The sequence below is a fragment of the Somniosus microcephalus genome, chromosome 3, assembly GCF_052327205.1.
Source record: "Somniosus microcephalus isolate GS21.2 chromosome 3, FLI_Smic_1.0, whole genome shotgun sequence".
NCBI classification, from domain to species: Eukaryota; Metazoa; Chordata; class Chondrichthyes; order Squaliformes; family Somniosidae; genus Somniosus; species Somniosus microcephalus.
The window spans coordinates 108,563,673-108,587,873 of NC_140989.1; the positions used below are offsets into that span (position 1 = coordinate 108,563,673).

The window sequence follows — 24,201 nt, forward strand, 5'->3', positions numbered from 1 at the left end:
ATGTCTTTATTCTGCATGCTGAACATTATGCTTTTAAAGATGTTCTACTTACAATCTTAACATCTTCCAGTTTTGACAAAATGTCATTGACCTGAAACGTTAACTCTGTTTCTCTCTCCACAGATGCTGCCTGACCTACTGAATATTTCCAGCATTTTCTGTTTTTATTTCAGATTTTCAGCATTTGCAATATTTTGCTTTAATTATACTTTACTTGGCTGCTTTTAATCTTGCTTATCTCACTGTCCCCTTTGATCAAAATTCTCCCGGGTGTCCCTTATTACACTTTTCAACTTTGCCTTCTTTAGACACAATTTTTCCTGGGGGCTCCCTTTAAAATTTAATTCACAAGTGGTCCCTTATTATGCCCCCTTTTAATTTTTACTACTCTCAGATGTGTCTTGCTGGTCCCCTTTAACATTTGGTTTTACAGGTTGCCCGCCCCCACTTCAATTTCGCTTTTTGCAATCTTTTCCTTTCAATTCACTTGGGTGCTCTCTAATAAATCTGCTTTTGCCAATACTACCTTTTTTTAAAATTACATTTCCTTAAGTTAGGGATCCCTTTTTAGTTCCTTCTGTCCATTGAGTTTTGCACGCTCTTGCTGAGGCTCCACGCAGTATGGTTTCCTTCCTCTTTAAAATCTGGGTGAGACTGGTACAAATCTGGTCCTCGGTTAGAATTCAGAATCTGCGTAACACCCTACCTCATTTGGTAGATTTTAAATCATTATAAAAATTGCTATAAATACTATCAATAAAACATGTAACTGATTAAATGCTACTCGGAACAAAATGTTAAGACTGTTTTATGGCAACTAGTTCACCATCTATGTCGTTTTTTAAATTGTAAATTATTATTTCATGCAATGTTTGCACGATGTTTCATATTCGTCACCTTCGGTCAGCGCGAGATATCTAGGACCTGCAGCGGGTTACCATGGTTTCCCGGGATGCAGTTTCTGATTGGAGAGAGCAGTGTGGCAGACTCGCAGGCGCGGTGTGTGGTGACGGAGACAGCTGGCAGTGAGGGTGATGGCTGTTACAACTGACAAAACAAGTCCGACCTGCATCTGGATTGCTTTGAAAAGACTGGATCTGAACGGTAGGAACACCTCCAAACAGGGCTTGCGGCGAAATCCTGTTTATTGTGCTGTTATACTGACACTTTACAGAACAGACGATGCATTGCCCTCAAGTGATTGAACAAGATTTAATTAATATGTGGCTGCGTATATATTTATTTATTAAATGGCCCTAAAATTGCTGTCAAAATAACGGCAAAGCTAATAGTGCTCGCTGTTATTAATTTACAAATGCCACAGCTGTAATGTATGTACCTTTAAGAGAGGAACTATCTTTTACAGCCCCTGTAAACTGCAGTACCAGTAGTGACCACACCTGTATATATCACCGTGCAGTAATTTGTACAGTTAGTTCCAGCATACCCTCTGTTCAGTAAACACCTGTTATTACCGTTCTCCTGCAGTCCGTGTGTTATTTATACGCGGACACTACAGTGGCGACGAGCAGGTTCAAACTCACCTGCAGTACTGCATCACCTCACGGGGATCCATCCCTGAAAAGAAGCTTCTTGGAAGTCGAAGCCAGGGCAACGGGCGTCGACCGCGGGCAACCGCCCAGTGATCCATCGGAGTTCAGAGAATCGCAGGGGAGGCTGTGGAGAGCTGGGCTTGGTTCTCCAGTCAAGGTGTTCCAGCAAATCGGGCTGGTAGCAGGTAGTGCGCTGACCCTTCCCGGACTGCGGCGGGCTAGAGCTCGATCGAGCGGCTCTGCAAGGGGGCCGAGCAGCGTCGTCGGGAAGAAAAAGAGAGAGGGTGGAGCGCACAGGGCGCGGCCGGTGCTCAAGAGCCGGGCAGCGTTAAAGAAAATAGAAAAGGGGGAAGGAAAAGAGACGCGCAGTGGACAGCGTCGAAGAAGTAAAACTAAGAAAATTAATTAACAAAAGAGAGACGCGCAGAAAGCCGCGAGGTGCCGCCATTACTATTTAGAACGCTAGGAGCAGCGTTGGCAGCAGCGGGGGAAGAAGGAAAAGCGCGGGAGGTGCCATTTTAAACCATTGGGGAAGAAGGAAAAGCACGGGAGGCGCCATTTTAAACCACCCAAGATGCCGAAGAGTGGCAGCATCACTGCTTTCGACAACGAAATAGAAGACTGGACCACGTATGTGGAAAGAATTGAAGTGTACTGCAAGGCAAATGAGGTGGTTAATGAAAAGAAGGCGTCGGTATTATTGAATTTGATGGGCGCGAGAACGTACGGCCTATTGCGGAATTTAATTACCCCAGCTAAACCAATGGAGAAAAGCTTTGAAGAGATTGTCAATATCTTACAGGAACATCTAAACCCTACACCGCTGCTGATAGCAGAAAGATTCAACTTCCATAAAAGAAACCAGCACAAAGACGAAAGTAATGCTGACTATCTTACGGAACTGCGCAAGTTATCGAAACACTGCCAGTTCGGAGCAGGACTGGCAGATACCTTAAGGGATAAGTTTGTCTGCGGGCTCCAGAGTGAAGGAACCCAGAAACGACTACTTTCGGAAAAGGACCTTACGCTAGAAAAGGCTTTCAGCGTTGCAGTATCCTACGAAGCAGCAGCACGGGGAGCTGCAGAAATACAACAGAAACCGCAAGAATATAGCACCAATGAAATGGCATATGGAGCAGAAAAGTGCTATCGCTGCGGCAGAACAACCCATGACCAGAAGGATTGCTGGTTTAAGGACAAAGTATGCAGGCAATGTGTAAAAGTGGGACACATAGCACGAGTCTGCAGGTCGGGATAGAAAACCAACACTAAAAGAACTACTAAGGAAAAGTACAAGAAAGTACAAAAGATGACGGACAGTAGTTCAGAAGATCAGAAGAGTGATAATGACTCCGGGAGCAGGAGACTAAGTTGTCTAAAGTTACACAACGTGATCGCAAAGGAGGATCACCAAACCATTTGGGTCACCCTCATGATAGCAGGGTCCCAAGTAAAGATGGAATTGGACACAGGATCAGCCCTAACAGTCATGAATCGACGAGACTACGAGCGGCTATTCTCACACATACCCTTGAAGGACACGTCCATTGTCTTGAAGACATATACGGGGCAAAAAGTCTACCCCAGAGGAAAAATAAGGGTGCCCGTTAAATACAACGGCAAGGAAACACAGAAACTGTATCTATATATACTACAAGATGGAGGACCACCATTATTGGGACGTGAATGGATCCGAAAAATACAATTGGATTGGCATTCCATTCAGGCGCTAACTGTGGCTGACAAAAAGGATGACGACGTCACACCTGGACGACTGTCAAAAATTCTAACTGACGCGAAAGAGGTGTTCCAGCAAGGACTTGGGACTCTAAAAGGCGTAACGGCAATGATAAAAATTGAAGATAACGCAAACCCAAAATTTTTTAAGGCCAGACCGGTACCGTATGCGATCCGCCCAGCCGTCGAAGCAGAGCTGGAGAGTCTGGAGCGTTCGGGTGTGCTGTCCAAGGTGGACTGGAGCGAGTGGGCCACACCCATCATTCCTGTAATGAAGAAATCATTGAGCAGCATGCCTGGGGAGCCGAAGAAGGTTCGCATCTGTGGGGCCTTTAAGGTAACTGTGAACCCAGTCCTTCACACAGTACAATATCCACTTCCGTGGATAGAAGATATTTTCGCCTCACTATCTGGAGGGAAACGCTTTACGAAGATTGATCTGGCCCAAGCGTATCTACAAATGGAGGTAGAAGAAGCATCTAGAAAATACCTCACGATAAACACTCACAAAGGTCTTTACCAGTACAACCGACTGGTATTCGGGGTAGCATCAGCTCCGGCTATTTGGCAGAGGGCGATGGAACAAGTCCTGCAAGGGATCCTGGGGACCCAGTGTTATTTGGACGACATCCTGGTTACGGGCGAAAATGACAGTGAACACCTTGCCAACCTGGAGCAGGTGCTCACTAGATTGCAAGAATATGGGCTACGAGCCAACCGCCCCAAATGCGAGTTTTTCAGCAAACAAATCTCGTATTGTGGCCACGTGATTGATGAAGAGGGGTTACATAAGTCCCCAGACAAGATTGAGGCAGTAGTCAAGGCTCCAGCACCGGAAAATATGTCGCAACTGAGGTCGTTCCTCGGGTTGGTGAACTACTACCATAAGTTCTTGCCAAATTTGTCTACAACTCTGCACCCACTGAACGCCCTGCTGCAAACTGGAGTAGCATGGAAATGGAGTGATGAGTGTAAGCGTGCCTTTCAGAAATGTAAATGCCTAATCACTTCAAAAGAAGTATTGGCCCACTACAATCCAACACTACCGATTCGGTTGGCATGTGATGCGTCTCCCTACGGCATTGGAGTGGTGCTGTCGCACAAATTCCTTGACGGTTCAGAGAGGCCAATAGCCTTTGCGTCACGCTTGTTAACCTCAGCCGAGCGTAACTATGCCCAGATTGACAGGGAGGCCCTCAGCCTGGTGTGGGGGGTGAAGAAGTTCAATCACTATCTGCATGGGCAGAAATTCACCTTACTGACTGATCACCAGCCTCTTGTCTCCATTTTTAACCCAAAGAAGGGCGTTCTGGTGATGACGGCGCAACGGCTGCAAAGATGGTCCCTTTTTTCTAGGGGCACATCAATATGAAATAGAGTATAAGGGCACGAAACAGCATGGAAACGCTGATGGGCTGTCGCACCTGCCGCTGCCTACGGTGGAGGAAGCACCTGCAGTGGACCCTGTTGAGATATTCCATTCGACCATAGTCGAATGTCTACATGTTACAAACTCATGTATAGAGAAGGAAACCCGAAATGACCCAACACTCTCTCTGGTCTATGATTTGACGGTGCAGGGATGGCCAGCACATGGCGACTCACTGTTGCCAGCATTCTCACCAAGGAGAGAACAAATGTCAGTGTGCCGGGGGACCTTGATGTGTGGATCCCGAGTGGTAATTCCATCCAAGTTGAAAGATAGAGTGCTCAATGAGCTTCATGAGGGTCATCTGGGAGGGGTAAAAATGAAGAGCCTAGCCAGGGCGTTTGTGTGGTGGCCGGGAATCGATAAAGAAATCGAGGAAATGACCAAGAGCTGCACAGGATGCCAGAAAGTCCAGAACGCTCCACCACAGGCCCTGCTACACCCATGGGAGTGGCCCTCATCTCCATGGCAATGGGTACACATTGATTTTGCTGGTCCATTTATGGACTCAATGTTTTAATCGCCGTGGATGCACATTGGAAGTGGCCAGAGGTCATCAAAATGTCCTCCACCACCACGGAGAAAACTATTGCAGTCCTACAGACCATCTTCGTCAGGAATGGCTTGCCAGAACAGATTTGTTCCGACAATGGACCACAGTTTGTGTCCGAGGATTTCTGGAGGTTTTTGAGGAATAATGGGGTAAAGCATTACACATCCGCCCCATATCATCCAGCCACAAATGGATTGGCTGAGAGCTTTGTTCAAACCTTTAAAAAAGCAATAAAGGCGATGTATAACGACAACATACACTGCAACACAAGGTGGATAATTTCTTGTTTGCTTACCGGAATGCGACACATGCAGTCACCAATCAAGCTCCAGCCATGATGTTCTTTAACCGAAGGTTAAGATGTCGCCTGGATTTGCTCAAACCAAACATAAGACGAGATGTTGAGAATAAGCAATTCCAGCACATCAATGAGAAGCCAACCAGGACCTTCAAGATAGGGCAACCAGTCTTGGCCTGCGACTACCGAACAGAAAAATGGCAGCCAGGAACGATATGCACACGGCAGGGACCACTAATGTACACAGTGGACGTTGGAGAGAGCATCGTGAGACGCCATGCTGACCAGATTCTAGAGTCACAGGAACAAGTCAAACCCATGCCATGATCATACGCATCTGGTGATGAACCCGATGTACAGATTGCGTCTACCTCAGAATCAGTGGTATTGGAAGCTGACGAACCAACTAATGACAATGAGCCAGAATCGACTCCGCCGCAAGAACAGGATGCTTGAGAAAGGCGCTATCCAGACAGGATCAGGAAGCCTCCTCAAAGACTGAATTTATAAATGATTACTTTCAGCTGATGTATATAGTACAAAGAAAATTGTAATTGTAATTAGTTATTATTTAATTGTTAAATGAGTGTTATGTACTGTTTATCTAAAAGGGGAGGAATTGTAATGTATGTACCTTTTAAGAGAGGAACTATCTTTTACAGCCCCTGTATACTGCAGTACCAGTAGTGACCACACCTGTATATAACACCGTGTAGTAATTTGTACAGTTAGTTCCAGCATACCCTCTGTTCAGTAAACACCTGTTATTACCGTTCTCCTGCAGTCCGTGTGTTATTTATACGCGGACACTACAACAGCCAATTCAGGCAAGGGCGCGATTAAACGTGGAAATGGAATAGTTGTGGTCCGAGACGCATCACTCTGCCGTAAGCGTTGTGAAAACAGCATCTCGCTATCTGGCTCCTGATTCAAATGCGTTGAGTGGCATAAAGATATGAAGTAAACTCACCACAGAAATTCATTTCAATTTAAGTACCATTTTAATGAGGTAAGTGTTAATTACTGCCAGTCAATCTCTCTGGCACTGAAAATTAACTATTACAAGTGCGGAGTCTCATTCCTTCAGGTTTTAATTGTTGTTGGAGATTTAAAAATAATGGCCCGTAATTTCCGATAGGAGGTTTCCTGCGTGCGGATGCTGCCTATCGGAAAAAAATCTATTAACTTACCTGAGGGCTCTCGAGGTCCAGACACCTGCGCTCCTGGGCCTCTCGAAAGTCAAAATGCGCAGGGTCCACATGTCCCAGAGGCTCATGCAGTTTGCAAGCGTCCCTGTCATCACGTGGGCCAGGCCAGCCAATAGGAGAAGGGAATCTCCCTTCATACTTTTGACAGATAGCCCTGTCAATATATGAATAGAGATCACCCCAAAAACACACTAAATCATTCAATACATTTTTTAAAAATCCTGTTTTTAAAATGAATTAAAATGACATTAAATTAAATAAACTTACCTTTTTTAAAAGGTTTTAAAATTATAAAATGAGTGAAAATTAAAAAAAAACTTTTTTCAACTCTTATGCTGGTAAAAGCAGGCATAAGGCCTGCTTTTACCAGGTGTAAGATTTCTAAGAGTTTTCAGTGGGCGGAGGTTTGGCAGAAAGCAGAAATCTCCCCCCACAGAGGCCCTTCTCCAGGGCAGGCGTCCAATCTGTCAAGGGGATTCTTGACAGATTGGAAATGCCGGTTTTCAGCACATGTGCTTCGCATGCCTGAAACCGGCATTTCTGATGTCCCTACGGGTGTGTACTCTCTCTTAATCCAATCTTTTTTTCCCTCTCTTTATTTCTCATTCTGTACCCGATTTGACATTGGCCCAAAATTTGCGATTGGAGGTGTCCTGCGGGCGGCTGCCTCCAACCTGTAAAAAATCTACGTATTTACCTGGTGGCCCGGGAGGTATGGAGACTTGCGTGTGGTTCACAAGCGCCCTTGGGATCATGTGGGCCGGCCCAACCAATAAAAGAAGGGAATCCCCATTCATACTTATGGGAGTTGCGTACGTAAGGAAACCCCATAAGTATGAATGGGGATCACTTAAAAAATATACGAATACATGAAATTAAAAAAACTTCATATTTAAAATGAATTAAAATATCATTAAATATTTTAAACGAAAATTTAATTTTTTGAAAAAAAATGTTTTAACAGGGCTAAAAATAAACTTACCTTATTCGACAGGGTTATTAATGTATAAATGAGTGATAACATTTTATTTTTCTATTTTTAAAAATTCTTATGCTGGGCCTGCTTTTACCAGGCGTAAGAATTTCACGGGCATTCAGCGGGCAGAAGTTGGGCCAATAGCACAACTCTCCAGCCACAGAGGCCCATCTCCCGGGGATGCGGAGGATCAGTCAAGAGGATTCTTGACATCGCAAGTTCCGGATTTCAGCGCATGCGCTTCGCATGCCTAAACCCGGAACTTGTGCGGCCCCTATGGGTGCGTACACACCTCGTACGCACCCATAGGGGTCACAAAATACGGCCCATTGAATTCTAAATTACAGTTCCTTCTCAGTCTTTGAGCGGTTCATTTCACAATCCTTCAATCTGATTGGTTAAGGAGATACACAGTTGCTTGTCCTGTTCACTCAGATCCCAGATGCCCTGTAGAGGGCGCTGCGCACCGTTTCCATCTCGAACTTCCAGCAATTTGCAGGGCAAAATATCGTCGCCATTAAACGGGCAAGGGCAAGTCTAACTAACAGCGTGCAGCGTTCATTGCCCTGCCACAGCAACTTTTGGGCCATTATATCAGAGCACTTACATAATATTTTTATTTTCCAGTAGTATTGTATAAATGCATTATTACACTCGTTTAAAATTGTTTTGTGCCCTGGTTTACCATTCTTTCTATGCTGACTAAGGGACATGCATCTTGTGTCAACAGGTATTTGGGGACTGAACTGAAAAACAAACACCCATTCAGTTTGACCTGATTTCTTGTTTTAATCATTAACAATAACTATAAATTATTCTTAAACACATTGAACACTTTTTGCCATCTTTTCATTACTATCCATTTTCAGGGAGCTGATTGGGAGTTAAATATTCCAGGTTATAAGGTCTTTCAAAAAGATGGAGAAACTGGAAGAGGAGGAGGGGTAGCCTTATTTATTTAATATACTATTACAACTATTAGGAAGAGAGGACATAGGTAAGGGAAAGCAATCAGCAGAGACTCTATGGTTAGAATTGAGGAGTAAGAGAGGACTTAAAAGTTTCAATAGGCCATTGATACATTAAGTGAGTGGGCAAAACTGTAGCAGATAGAATTACATAGAATATATAGCACAGAAACAGGCCATTCAGCCCAACCAGTCCATACCACCATTTATGCTCCACTTGAGCCTCCGCCCATCCTTCCTGATCTAACTCTATCAGCATAACATGACATAATATAACAGGACAAGACCCTACTGTCGTGAAAGAGTCAGATCCCCAAATGTGACCAAAGGACTGAATCATACCATGTAGTGCACGGTGTATTATTCTGCTGCTCAGTGAGAGCTGTGTTCGACCTGGCCTGTGCCTTTAAGAAAGCAACGTTTAGCACATTCTGAGCTGAATTAGAGGCTAATTGTATGCAAGGGTATTAAAGGTTATGGAACCAAGGTGGGTAGATGGAGCTTAATACAGGACCAGTATATGCTCCTAAGGGGAAAGAGTTCTTCTTACCAAATAAAACAGCCATGTTCTACAAAAGAGGTGAGAGATAACGTAAAACTAAAGGAAAGGGCATACAAAAGTGCAAATAATAGTGAAGGTCCAGGGGACTGGAGAGATATAAAGAACAGCAAAGGAAGAAAGAAGATAGTAAGAGTTGCAAAAAAAATACAAAAAGAAACTGGCGAGGGATATCAAGATTAATACAAAAAGTTTTTATAATTATATTAGAAAAAAGGGTTGTCAAGGGTAATAGATAGGAACACAAGAACAGGAGTAGGCCATTCAGACCCTCGAGCCTATTCGGCCATTCAATGAGATCACTGCTGATCTGCATCTTAACTCCAGCTACCTGCTTTGGCTCCATATCCTCTCAAAATCTTGTCTTTTAAAACCTATTGATCTCATATTTAAAATTATTAATTGAACTAGCATCTACTGCTGCAGTGAGTAACCCTTACCCTACTGAATAAACATGAACTCTGTACAGTTACACAGTGAGAAACTCTTACCCTGAATAAACAGGAGCTCTGTACAGTTACAGTGAGTAACTCTTACCCTGAATAAACAGGAGCTCTGTACAGTTACAGTGAGTAACTCTTACCCTGAATAAACAGGAGCTCTGTACAGTTACAGTGAGAAACTCTTACCCTGAATAAACAGGAGCTCTGTACAGTTACAGTGAGTAACTCTTACCCTGAACAAACAGGAGCTCTGTACAGTTACACAGTGAGAAACTCTTACCCTGAATAAACAGGAGCTCTGTACAGTTACAGTGAGAAACTCTTACCCTGAATAAACAGGAGCTCTGTACAGTTACAGTGAGAAACTCTTACCCTGAATAAACAGGAGCTCTGTACAGTTACAGTGAGAAACTCTTACCCTGAATAAACAGGAGCTCTGTACAGTTACAGTGAGTAACTCTTACCCTGAATAAACAGGAGCTCTGTACAGTTACAGTGAGTAACTCTTACCCTGAACAAACAGGAGCTCTGTACAGTTACAGTGAATAACTCTTACCCTGAATAAACAGGAGCTCTGTACAGTTACAGTGAGTAACTCTTACCCTGAATAAACAGGAGCTCTGTACAGTTAGTGAGAAACTCTTACCCTGAATAAACAGGAGCTCTGTACAGTTACAGTGAGAAACTCTTACCCTGAATAAACAGGAGCTCTGTACAGTTGCAGTGAGTAACTCTTACCCTGAATAAACAAGAGCTCTGTACGGTTACAGTGAGTAACCTTTGTGGGTGAGTCCAAAATCAGAGGCCATAAATAAAAGATAGTCACTACTAAATCCTATAAAGAATTTAGGAGAAACTTATTTACCCAGAGTGGTTAGAAGGTGGAACTTGCTACCACAAGGAGTAATTGAGGCCAATGCCATAGATGAATTTAAGGGGAAGCTGGACAAGTACATGAGGGGGAAAGGAATAGAAGGATTTGGGATGAGATGAAGTAGGATGGGAGGAGGCTCGGGAGGAGGCTCATGAGGAGTGTAAACACCAGCATAGCCAGTTGGGCCAAATGGCCTGTTTCTGTGCTGAAATTCTATGTAATTCTTTGTGAAAAATGTCTGAATTAAGTCTTGCAATATGCGCCTATTACCCTCTTCTTGTTCAGATTGAAATAATTCAGTTGAATTTTAAGATGTTCTGTTACTGTTAGTGCTCTTGCTAGTGGCAAGTACAGCCACTAAATCAGGTGTACAGGTTGCCGTGAGTATATTGCATTGAAGAATTTGGTCAGCATTTGGGAGTCTACATTGGCAACTAGCATGGCAATCCATGCAGGATTTTAATTATCATCAGCTGCTCCCGTGGTGCAGCTCATCCACGGTTCAGCAGTCAGCTTTAGCTCAGTGGCAGCACTCTTGTTTATACGTTGGAAGGTTGTGGGTTCAAACCCTTCTTCAGAGGCAGTGTTGGATGGTGCCATCCTTCAAATGACACATTAAACCAAAGTCCCATCTGCCTGCTCAGGTGGACATAAAGGATCCCATAGTGATGTTCAAGAGAAAGCAGCAGAGTTATCTTGACCAACATTTACCTTTTAACTTGACTCTGCTGCATTTGTCTCCAAAGCAACATTTCAAAATAATTAATTGGTTGTGAAACATTATGGGGTGCCCTGAAGGTGCTATATAAATGCAAGTTCTTTCTTTCATACAAAGCAGGCTTCATGCAGGAACAAGAAAGACAGACTGATTACACCTCAGGAGTCTTATATGCACCTGGCCTACTATTTACTGCCTTAGGACCAGCAATTACGCACCCAGACAGTCCCGCCTGTCTTTGCTGCCCCCTAACTACAAAAGGGTGTCACAAAGTAATGCCTTTTCCTCCAGGGTGACTGCAGACAAAATTGGCAACAGGTTTTCAGGTAGCTGTGAAGTCATCACAACACTAAGGGCTCGATTTTGACAGGCCCGAGGAGGCGGGAATGGAGGCGTGTGGGGTGTTAAAATTGCAAAAAATGGCCCAACCCCGCCTCCATCCTGCCTCCAAGCAATTTTCCCAAATGCGTGGTTTCTGATCCCGTCTCCGTTCCGCCTCCAAGAGGCGGGATAGGCCCTTAAGGTCCTTAACAACCACTGAATTGCTTCTATAATCCCATTTTGAGTGGCCTTTCTGATTTTAACACTTTTCCCACGTGATGCACGCCTCCTCTGAAACACGACGGTGAAACCTGGCGGTAGCACAATTGGATTGCTGACTATCAGCTGCAGCTCCACCATTAAATAGGAGATTTGATCAGTCATCATTTGCAAGTGGCAGGACTTTGTTGTCTCAGGTCTGGGGGAACTTTTAGCAGACATAACCATAGCTGTGGAAGTTTGGAGCCTGACACCCATCTCCAGTGTGACCTCCTGAGAAACCCCTCTCATCACCTTGGCTGAGCGCTTCCTCAACTGAGGCATATACCAGAAGCATGGGAACCATTTATTTCCTTTCCTCCTGGACATCAGATTCGGACGAAGACCAGCCGCGGCAGCAGCAGAACCATGAACAACAGCAGCACCAACAGCAGCAGCAACAACAAGTTCGCCAAGCTGCTGCTCACCCACCTGAAACTGCACAGGCCAGAAGGCGCCAGCGCATGGAAGCCCGTCGGCGCAGGAGATACACCCCAAACAGGGTCTACAGACAAAGGGTCAGCTACCTCAACATGAGTGAGCAGCAGTGCCAAAGGCGGCTCCAACTTTCGCGAGAGGTAGTGGGTGACATCTGCGCAATGGTGCAGCAAGACCTGGAGCCTAGAGGAGCAGGTGGACACCCCTTACCAGTGGCCGTCAAAGTCACCACCGCACTCAACTTTTTTGCCTCAGGCTCATTCCAGGGATCAGCAGCAGACATCAGCGGCATCTCCCAGGCGGCTGCACAATCTTGCATCACGCAGGTAACCGATGCCGTCTTTGCCATCGCGCACAATCACATCCATTTCTCCAAGGATCAAGCAAGTGTCACGGCGCTTGCGGTTGGATTAGCTAATCTGGCAGGCTTTCCAAGGGTGCAGGGTGTCGTTGACTGCACACGTGGCCCTTAAGGCACCCCATCGCAATCCAGGTATTTTTGTCAACCGCAAGGGCTTCCATTCTCTCAACGTGCAGCTGATGTGTGACCACAAGAAGGAAATTTTGCATGTTTGTGCCAAGTACCCTGGTAGTTGCCATGAATCCTTCATACTGCGCCAGTCTAGTGTACCTCTGCTCTTCAGTCCGCCACACCAACTTAACGGATGGCTACTTGGAGACAAGGGCTATCCCCTGAAGACGTGGCTAATGACGCTGTTGAGGAGCCCATCCAATGAAGCTGAGGAGAGCTACAACTACAGCCACATTTCCACCAGATCCATAATGGAGCAAACCATCGTCTTGCTGAAGATGAGCTTCAGATGCATGGATAGATCAGGTGGAGCCCTGCAATACTCAGCAGCCAGGGTTTCCAGAATCGTCGTGGTTTGCTGTGCACTTCACAAAATGGCACAGCGTCGTGGCTTGCAGATTCCTGAGGACCAAGTGGCTCCTCACATATCCTCCTCAGATGAGGAGGAGGAGGAGGAGGAGGGCGGAACCAAACATCTTGCAGAGGCCCATCAACCAGCGGCAGCAGTACACGTGAACATTACTGCCTGGGATGCAAGGAACGCACTCATCTTGGCCAGATTTGCTTAGCCTAGCCAATCAAACACTTTTGCCTCGCAGCTTCTCATCAGAGCATTGACAATGGCCAAGAACCAGCGGATTACTAGCACTCTGACCACCATACTGACAATTGCAAGTAATCCTAAGCCCTCAATGTGGAAGCCCCATTAGTGAAATGATACACGCCACAACTGCAACAGTTGCCATCAGAATTTTTATTTACAATAACCAACTGATGGCTTTTCAACATTAAACATCACATTTCACCCAAGTGACTACCCTTGTGACTATTTGTGCAGTATCTTTCTCTTACTGCTCCTATGTGGTGGTTCCCCCTTGGCATCAGCAGATGTGGAGGCCCCTTGCTCACTTTCTTGCTGCTCCTGTCTCGACACCTTTGGCGGGCGTTCTCTGGGGTTGCGAACCTGTGAGGGCTCGGCAACAGCCTGCTACTCCTGCGGCTGTGCAGGGGTTGCGATACCATTCTCAGTTGGGTGGGGCCTGTGGTGGGGCTCTGACCGAGAACTTGGCAGTGGCATGGAAGTGTGAGCGCTTGGAGAGGAGCCCCCACTTCCTTGTTCTCTGCCACCAACATCCCGCTCATGGGTCAGATCCACCTCAGCGCTTGCAAGTGGCTTGAGAGCACCTTGCTGCACATCAGGGGGGCCATGGGGACCCGTATCTGCATTGGCAGTCCTACTCGGAAGGACTTCCACGAAGGTCTGGTTTCTCTGTTCAATAGCAGACCATCGCTCCTCCAGAGATGTCAGTCTATTCTGAACACTCACCATGTTTTGTACACTCTGGCGACTTAGCTCCTCCATGGCCTTAGCCATCCTTTCCACGGAGGTTGCCATCCTTTCCGTGGTGTTGCGTTCATGCGCCAATGACTCCACAAAGGCTCTGCTCATGTTCGCGATGGACTCCTCCATTTGCTCCACACTCACACCTGGATCCACACAGACTTCGTCTGCTGGGGAGGCTTCTTCCTCCCTGAAGAAGGGAAGAGCACCTCCTTATTAGCTCTTGCTCCCTCCACCAAAGCTTGCAGGGCAACGTCATCAAATCTGGGAGCAGATTTAGGTCTCCCGCTGCTCATTTTGCCTCCAGGTGCCTCTCATAGCAGAGACCAAAAGGTTGGCAGTTTGCAGAAGAAGCAAGGCTTCTTGCAGACCTTAAATGCAGCAGCAATGATGATGTCATCGGAGGCGAGTTTCAGACTGAAAAAGCTAATTGGGCCATGGGTTCCCACACGCTGGAACTCAATTGCCCAATTAGGTGAAAATCGCATCATTCTCCCACATCGATTTGTAATCAGGTGGATAACACGAAAAGCGGATGACACAACCCCAGCCCGCCCCATGACAAAATCGAGCCCTAAGCTTCTGTGCAACCGAATCCATCCAGACCACTGCAGGGGTCCTATCTGTCCATCTGCTTCCACAAATGCATCGTGTAAATGACAGGCAGTCGTTTGCAAGCAGAAGCACCTTCATAATTTTCCCTATAGAAAGTAAGCGTCAATTGGACGGTGTACAGAACTTCACATGCACGGTCCCCAAGAGTGCAGGATGAGGAAGAGGATGATGAAATAGAGCAGGCAGATTTGCAGCAATGAAGATTACCTGCACCCTCTCCTCAAAACTGGACAGGTGGTTGAGAATGGGTAGACTCAACACGGATTTATGAAAGGGAAATTGTATTTGACAAATCTGTTAGAGTTTTTTGAGGTTGTAACTAACAGGGTAGATAAGGGGGAAATCAACGGATGTAGCCATAGAGTCATAATGGCACAGAAGGAGACCATTCGGCCCATCGAGTCCGTGCCGACGCTCTGTAGAGCAATCGAGTCAGTCCCATTACCCCGCTCTATTCCTGTTGCCCTGCAAGTTTATTTCCCTCAAGTGCCTATCCAGTCTGCCCTTGAAAACATTGAGTGTCTCCGCTTCCACCAATTCCATCGGCAGTGAGTTCCAGGTCATCACCACTCGCTGCGTAAAAAAGTTTTTCCTCACATCCCCTCTGTATCTCTTGCCGAAAACCTTAAATCTGTGTCCCCTAGTCCTTGTACCATCAACTACTGGGAACAGCCTTTCCCCGTCTAGCCTATCCAAACCCATCATAATCTTGCACACCTCTATCAAATCACCCCTGAACCTCCTTTGCTAATGAAAACAAATCCAGCTTCTCCAACCTGTCCTTGTAGCTAAGATCCCCCATCCCCGGAACCATTCTGGTAAATCTCCTCTGCACCCTCTTAAGGGCCTTCACTTCCTTCCTAAAGTGTGGTGCCCAGAACTGGACGTAATACTCCAGTTGTGGCCTAACCAGCGCTTTATAAAGGTTCAGCATAACTTCTCTACTTTTGTACTTAATACTTCTATTTATGAAGCCCAAGATTCCATATGCTTTGCTAACCACTCTCTTAATATGTCCTGCCACCTTCAGGGACCTATGCACATTAACTCCCAGGTTCCTCTGTCCCTGCACACTCTTTAAAACTGTGCCATTAAGTGTATATTGTCTCTCCCTGTTCCTTCTGCCAAAATGCATGACCTCACACTTCTCTGTATTAAATTCCATCTGCCACTTGTCTGCCCATTCTGCTAGCCTTTCTATGTCCTGTGCAGTCGATTGGTATCATCATCACTGTTTGCCACACCCCCAAGTTTGGTGTCATCGGTAAATTTTGAAATTCTACTCTGTATTCCAATTCCAATATCCAGGTCATTTATATATATCGAAAAAAGCAGTGACCCCAGCACTGACCCTTTGGGAGCACCACTGTCTACCATCCTCTAGTCTGAAAAACAGCCATTTACCACAACTCGCTGTTTTCTGTCCTTAAGCCAATTCCTTATCCAAGCTGCCACCGACCCACCTATTCCATGAGCCTCAATTTTGTTAACCAGCCTTCTATGTGGTACTTTGTCAAACGCCGTCCAAAAATCCATGTAGACAACATCCATTGCATTCCCTTCATCAATCCTCTCTGTTCATCAAAAAATTCAATTAGATTAATCAGACATGATCTGCCTTTTACAAATCCGTGTTGGCTCTCCTTAATTAGCTTAAACCTCTCCAAGTGCCCATTAATTTTTTCCTTGATTATTGTTTCTAAAACTTTACCCACCACTGATATTAAACTGACCGGCTTGTAGTTACTAGGATTGTCCTTATACCCTTTCTTGAACAATGGTCACATTTGCCACTTTCCAATCCTCAGGCACCTCCCCGGCATCTAGGGAAGATTGGAAAATTCCCTTAGGAACCTGGGATGCAAGCCATCTGGACCAGGCGACTTGTCCACTCCAAGCATACCCAGCCTTTCTAGTACAGCCTGTCTATCAATTTCCACCCCTTCCAATGCGTCTACCTTTTACACTTCTACCGATATTTTGTCAGCATCCACCTCCTTAGTAAACACCGATACAAAGTACTCATTGAGTATTCTAGCCTTGCCGTATGCCTCTAAGCATATATCACCTTCTTTGTCTCTAATAGATCCCACCCCGCCCCTTACCACCCGCTTATACTGTTTATATGCCGGTAGAAGATTTTTGGGTTCCCTTTTATGTTAACTGCCATTCTACTCTCATATTCTCTCTTTGCCAATCTTATTTTCATCTTCACATCCCCTCTCAACTTATTGTATTTGGTCTGGTCCTCCCTTTGTAGGATTTCACAATAATTTCGAAATTTCCTACAGTTCTGAAGATTAATTTTGATTAAAGAATACCTGGACAATATACCTTTAAAAATCCAGGGGATCAAAATGGCCACCAGACCACATGGCAAAAGACAAAGGACTTGAAAAGGCAGCTTGTGTGTGTGTCTGTGAAAAAGGTGAAGATCAAAGATGGCTGACCAGACTGCCAATCAAAGGCAGTTCAGGGAGTTTCCCCTACCTGCAGAGACAATCGATGTGTTTACAGAAACTGCTACACAAAGGATTAACCACTTGAGACTGGTTTCAGTCTGACCACAAGGACAATGACTTTCTGTTCACAATACCTTCATGGCTGTTTACACTACTCAAGCAATCAAGGAAATAGTTCAAACCATGGCAGTTTTATTCAAAGGACACATTTAAACTGCAACTTTATTCAAAACCATCACAGACAATGGACACATTTAAACTGGAAACAGTTTAAACGAATGGGTGATTCATCCAAACCCATTACAAGACAATGGGGCAGCTTGGATCTCTTTTGTTTTAGCCCAGATACATCTGGATCTGGGCGGGAACATTTCGGCCCCAAATTGGGGGTATAAAAGATAGCTTCTCAGAAGCCATCTCTCTCTCTCTCTGTAGCCTCGCCTCTGTGCCCTCTACAACGTGGGAGTCTGCCTGAAGAAGTGGAACACCAGCAGTTTACTTTTTAAAATACTGGGGTGTTTTACTTCGGGGCAGTGAAGATCAAAGATCGCAGGGCACGGGGAAGGCGTTTTCATTGGTGAGCATGTATTTTTCTGGCCTTTTACAAGGCAACTTAGAATAGGTATAGGGGTGGGAATTAAGTGGGAATTTTGTTAGAACTGTGATTTTAGTCGATCTTCCCTCGTTGTGTCCGTTCTCTCCTCCCCTATTTAAGTAACAGTGTTGCACTAGCAGATAAGGCTGTAGTGAACACTGAGAGTAGCTGTACTAAAGTGCTGTTTTAAGTAAAAGCCACTAAGCAAAGGTGCTGTAGTGAGCAAGGTGTTTCTATATTATAACTGTATTAAAAAGGGGTGTTGCACCTAGCAGAGACGTGCTGTGGTAAACACTGTGTAGCTGTTTTTAAAGTGCTGTGTTTAAAGGAGTGTTGCACTGAGCAAGGAGTGCTCTAGTGGACACTGAGTGTACTGCATTAAGCAGAAGTGCTGTACCAGGCACAAGCGGTGCTGTATTGATTTTTAAGTTGTTTCTTTTTTTTCAATAAATACTGATCTGTTTTGCACCCAAACCATGAGCCTCAGTGTTTTCCTGTCCACATCGCTACCGAATAAGTCCGGCGGTCAGAACCAGGAATAGGGGAGCGCTTCGAAACCGCACGGGGGTCCCTGGAGCAGCTCAGAGGCTTCTGACTGGCCAGAGACAATAACTCCAACCCCGCTAGTGTGTGCTAATTCCTTACACCTTGAAGAATTCACCTGACATTCATCATGTACCCTCTTTTTTTCTTTCATCATCTTCTCTATCTCCTCACCATCCAAGGAGCCCTTGCTTTAGTGTATTTGGATTTTCAGAAAGCATTCGATAAGGTGCCACACAAGAGGTTATTATGCAAGATAAGGGCACATGGGATTGGCGGTAATATATTAGCATGGATTGAGGATTGGTTAACAGACAGAAAACAGAGAGTAGGAATAAATAGGTCATTTTTGGGTAGCAGGCTGTAACTAGCAAGGATCACTGCTTGGGCATCAGCTATTTACAATCTATATCAATGACTTAGATAAGGAGACCAAGTGTAATGTATCCAAGTTTGCTGACGATACAAAGTTAGATGGGAAAGTAAGCTGTGAGGGGGACACAAAGAGCTGGCAAAGGAATACAGACAGATTAAGTGAGTGGGCAGTAAGGTGGCAGATGGAGTATAATGTGGGGAAGTGTGAGGTTATTCACTTTGGTAGGAAGAATAGGATAACAATATTTTTGAAATGGTGAGAAACTATTATATGTTGGTGTTCAGCGAGAGTTAGATGTCCTAGTACAAGAATCACAGAGACTTAGCATGCAGGTACAGCAAGCAATTAGGAAAGCAAATAGTATGCTAGCCTTTATTACAAAAGGATTGGAGTATAAGAGTAAAGAAATCTTACTGCAATTATATAGGGTCTTGGTGAGACCACACCTGGAGCACTGTGTACAGTTTTGGTCTCCTTACCTAGAACTAGGGGGTCACAGTCTCAGAATAAAGGGGTCGGCCATTTAGGACTGAGATAAGGAGAAATTTTTTAAACTCAAAGGGTGGTGAATCTTTGGAATTCTCTACCCCAGAGAGCTATGGATGCTCAGTCATTGAGTATATTTAAGACAGAGATCGATAGATTTTTGGATATTAAGGGAATCAAGGGATATGGGGATAGTGTGGGAAGGTGGAGTTGAGGTAGAAGATCAGCCATGATCTTATTGAATGGCGGGGCAGGTTTGAAGGGCCAAATGGCCTATTCCTGCTCCTCATTCTTAAGTACTATGTTCTTATGTCCCCCTCCAATATGAATTCTCATTCCTCCGCTACATCTGTGCTGAAAGGTTGCTTGCCCAAATTTAGCCTTAGATGTGCCGTAATATCCTCCAGGTAAACATTTGGAAGAATAAAGGGAGCGATTTCCTCTGGACAGTTTAGGCGCTGAAGAGTCTCCAAGGTGGCCAAGATGTGGTCTTGAGCTACAACACCTGGTTAGCCCGCCTTTAGCGCAAGACACCATCTTGGTAAAGGAGTTGAAGTGCGTGCTAGGAACGGCCGCCCCGAGGATGATTAATGCTCTGATGACCAATTAGATTGGCTCCTAATGCTTATTAAAGAGGCTGCATGCTAGTTTGCTGACTAGCACTGCAATTAATGACCTCCTAACAGCGACCAGCTGAACAGGAGATTGCAAGCGCAACTTAAAGGCATGCCCAGCTTTCACTGTTCACTTGCTGCTGGAGATTGATTGACTGCACTGCATTTGAAAAGGACTTTTGAGACACATCAGGAGACTTTCTGGGACACTTTGTCAAGACTTCACCAAAACACTATCAACATTTATTCTGGAAATTCTCTGAGGACTTCACCTAAAGTGAGTGAGTGCTGTGCTACTCTACCTTATTGCAGATCTAATAGGAGGCACCAGGAGAAAGGGTGTGGTTGGTCATGGGGATCTTGCTAGGGGTTCCCCTTTGTCTGGACAAGGAATGGGAGGAGGAGATGAGACCAGGCAGAGCAGCACCAGCTGCTGGAGGAGAGGGGGACAGGAGGGTCCAGAGTAGTGGTGATTTGCTGCATGCTCCACAATCTGGCGACCATGAGAGACCAGCCATCACCACCAGCAATTGTGCCAGAGGGTCAAGCTCAGGAGCCACAAGAGGAGGAAGAGGAGGAGGAAGATGAGAGGACCGGGGAAGCACCAGAGGGTTCTAGGTAGATGGTCCGCACCTGGTTGGGACCCTCGCCACCATCTAAATGAAGACCGTTCTTGAGAGGCGTCCTCCACCAGTGGACTTTGGAGTACTGTTGCCACATGCCTTACCTTCCATGACTGAGGATCCATCAAGAAGTCCACCATCTGCACTCAATCCTTTCAACCCCTTCTCAATGAAAAACATCCCTTCCCCGTGAAGACTGCAATAAATAAGACCACCAATTCCACCACTACTCAATTAGCATGATCATTCTTTATCTGGAGCAAAAACAAACAATAAAAATGTGACACAACTACCAGTACTTACAAATGTTAAATTATTCACCCTGGTGCTTATCCTTGGTGGCTATCCTATCCTATGCTCTTGCCTACTCTGGCACTTCTATGAAGTGCAACCTGAATGGCAGCAGCATGCAAGGTGGATGGCTGCTGAGATTCTGAAGCGGGCAGTTCAGAGATCCTCCTGCAACACCATTGAGAAGCTGTGGGCCATGATAGCCCCACCTCAGACTGCAGCATCTCAGCATGGGCTTGAGCAGTCTGAGCCACCTGGCTGACAGGGCTGACAGGCAAGGGCAATGGTGGAGGGGGGGGGGGCGGTGGGGAGGGAGCAGCAATGCTGGAATCCGGAAAGAGGCCAGTAGGTTCCTGCTCCATGATTCCCAGGCCACTACCTCGAGGCATCTGTTCAGCCAGTCCAGTGATCTGCTGGAGGAAACTGCAACCTCAGTCATCAGATGTAGCTTGATGTTGGACTCTACAGGTCACTGGATGGAATTAGCCAGCCTCTGGGAGCCTGCAATGATAAAGCTAGAAGGGTTAGAGTGTAGCGCATGTTGCCACTATCGGAGGATGTGTGTGATGAGACCATATGGTGCTTATGAGTGAGGATAGGTTTGGGGATTAGGGATCAGGAATAGTTGTGGATATGCAAGGAAACTGGAGTGGACACATACCTCTAGGTGAGGTGTCCTCTGATCTGACTGTGGCCACAGCGTCTGCCACTTCGCACCTGATCACCGCCAGCACTGCCTCCTCAAGGGGAGTGATGTTATGCTGTCGTGTTTCCCCTCCCCCAGTCAGGTCCTGCTGGTGCCCGTTATGTGCTATCTTATACTGGAAGAGAAAGAGTGGTGATTCTGAATGAGTGTATTGGCAAATGTGTTTGTGTGTGTGTGAGAGACGCCTCACATGATTGAAGAGCTGTGAGTAGTGCCTGTGAAGGATGCAATAGTGTGGGGTGTGTGAATGTCAGTGTATAGTTATCAGTGAATGAAGTGTGTTGAGGTTTTGATGCTGGTGGTGGTGCAGTTATTGAGAAGTGTGTTTGTGAGGTGAGCTCTTACCTTGATCACTCGACTCAAATCATTAAATGTCTTGCAGCACTGTAGCCATGTCCTGGGGGCAGGGGTCCTAGCTATGACCTCCTTAGCGATCTCCTGGAATCATAGAATCGTTACAGCACAGTAGGAGGCCATTTGGCCCATCGAGCCCGTGCCGGCTCTCTGCAAAAGCACTTCAGGTAGTCCCAATTCCCCGCCCTTTCTCCATAGCCCTGCAAATTTTTTTGTTTCAGGTACTTATCTAATTCCCTTTTGAAAGCCACAATTGAATCTGTCTCCACCACCTTTTCAGGCAGTGCATTCCAGATCATAACCACTTGCTGCGCAAAAAAGCTTTTCCTCATGTCGCCGTTGGACCTTCTGTCAATCACCTTATATCTGTGTCCTCCTCCCACATCCCTGCTCCTCTGTATTATTTGCCTCTGTGGCCTTCTTCCCCCCCCCCCCCTGCAGGTACAGGACATCCCTGCTCCTCTACCTCCTCCACCAGGAACATAAGAAATAGGAGCAGGAATAGGCCACTTGGCCCCTCGAGCTTGCTCCGCCATTCAATAAGATCACCCCTCATTCTTCTAAATTCTAATGTGTATAGGCCCAACCTGCTCAACCTTTCTTCATAAGTCAACCCCCTCATCTCAGGAATCAACTGAGTGAATCGCCTCTGAACTTCCTCCAATGCAAGTATATCCTTCCTTAAATAAGGAGACCAAAACTGTACGCAGTACTCAAGGTGTGGTCTCACCAGCGCTCTGTACATTTGTAGCAGGACTTCACTGCTTTTATACTCCAACCCCCTTGCAATAAAGGCCAACATTCCATTTGCCTTTTTGATTACTTGCTGTACCTGCATGCTAACTTTTTGTATTTCATGCACAAGGACCCCCAGGTCCCTCTGAACTGTAGCATTTTGTAATCTCTCTCCATTTAAATAAAAACTCCAGTGCCGTGTCTGAGAATCTGTGAGCCCTCACCATCGAGCCATCCTGATACATGCCATTGTCTGTCAGCCAGCACACTCCACACCTTTAGTGGAAGTGAGTGCATGGAGGCTACATATACTGCTCCACAAAAATTGCTCCTAATCAGCACTTGAGTGAAACGTGCAGGTGTCTGTTTTAGTGCCTCCAGGCATGTTCAGATCATGGCAATCACCAATTAGTCCCCAAATTGCTGGCTAAAACCAGACTTTTAAACAGGCATATCTTATTAGCACAGCACCCACTTAGCACCGGTTTTCACCCTTTTCCCAAAATAATCCACATTGCCTTTGGCCACCACCACAAACTCCATACCCATTTCCTGTTTTTTTCAGCTGAGCTTCCAACCCTCTCCACCACAAAGACCACCTACTTCCATCTCTACTTCAGGCTTTGTCATCTCCAGACTGGACTATTCTAAAGCTCTCCTGGTTGGCCTCCCATCCTCCACCCAGCGAAAACGTCAGCTCATCCAAAACTCTGCTGTCCTTATCCTACCCCACACTAAGTCCCTTCAACCTTTTGCTCATTGGCCTATATTGGCACCCAATGCCTCATATTTAAAATTCTCATCTTTGTGTTTAATTCCCTCCATGGCCTCTTTGTCGCATTGAGTTTAAGCAGACTTTGGGAAGTGGCAGAAAAAGTCTTTTAAGTGCATTTACTGAATTTTAGTGAGTAAAAAAGTGAATTATTTGAAGTAAGTTAAATTTTTTAGAGTAAATTAAGCTGTTGGGGAGTTTAAACTGGAAGTACAATCCGGGTATAAAAAGGGGCGGGCTTAGTGCGGTAGCGCTGAGTGCGGTCGCATTGAGTGTAAGTAGAGTTTGGTAAGTGGGAGAGTTCTGGCAAGTGGGAGATGAGGGGTGCTTTTTGCTCTGTTTTGCTTCCCACTCTCAGGCTAATCCAACACTGCGGAAGCGGAGCAGTGAGACAATTCAACCGGACAGGTCCCCCAGACAGCATTCACGAGGGAGGTTGGTGATCAGCTGGTTGGTAAGTCCTCTTCCTTCTCTTCTATACCTTTAAGTTGGTAAGTCCTATTAAATAGTGGTGTAATATTATCATCTATATCGGGGCAGAGGGTCTTCATAACTAATAATAAGAAATTTAATTAATTACACAGATATGGGTGAACAGGTGATGTGTCACTGTTGCGAAATCTGGGAGCTGGTGGACCCCATTGAGGCTCACGGTGATTACATTTGTGATAAGTGTTTGCTGCTAGAGGAACTCAAGCTCCATGTTAAAGAGCTTGAGACCGAGCTTCAGACACTGCGACACATCAGGGAGGGGGAGAAGTTCCTGGACTCTGTTTCAGGAGGTGGTCACAACTATGAAATTAATTACTGCAGATGTAGTCC

At 45.7% G+C, this 24,201-nt stretch overlaps 1 protein-coding gene across 2 annotated transcripts in view; it reads left to right on the forward strand.

Moving 5' to 3' along the window:
* Positions 1-873: 873 nt before the first annotated feature.
* LOC147121256 (uncharacterized) overlaps positions 874-24,201 on the forward strand; it is a 306,514-nt gene continuing 283,186 nt past the window's right edge. Inside the window, exon 1 of one of the 2 annotated variants that reach the window (XM_085977640.1) lies at positions 874-1,104. In XM_085977640.1, coding sequence (XP_085833766.1) covers positions 1,035-1,104 — 70 coding nt within the window. In that variant the 5' untranslated portion in view covers positions 874-1,034. The remainder of the gene's footprint in view (positions 1,105-24,201) is intronic. The other variant, XR_015075391.1, reaches the window with a different exon arrangement.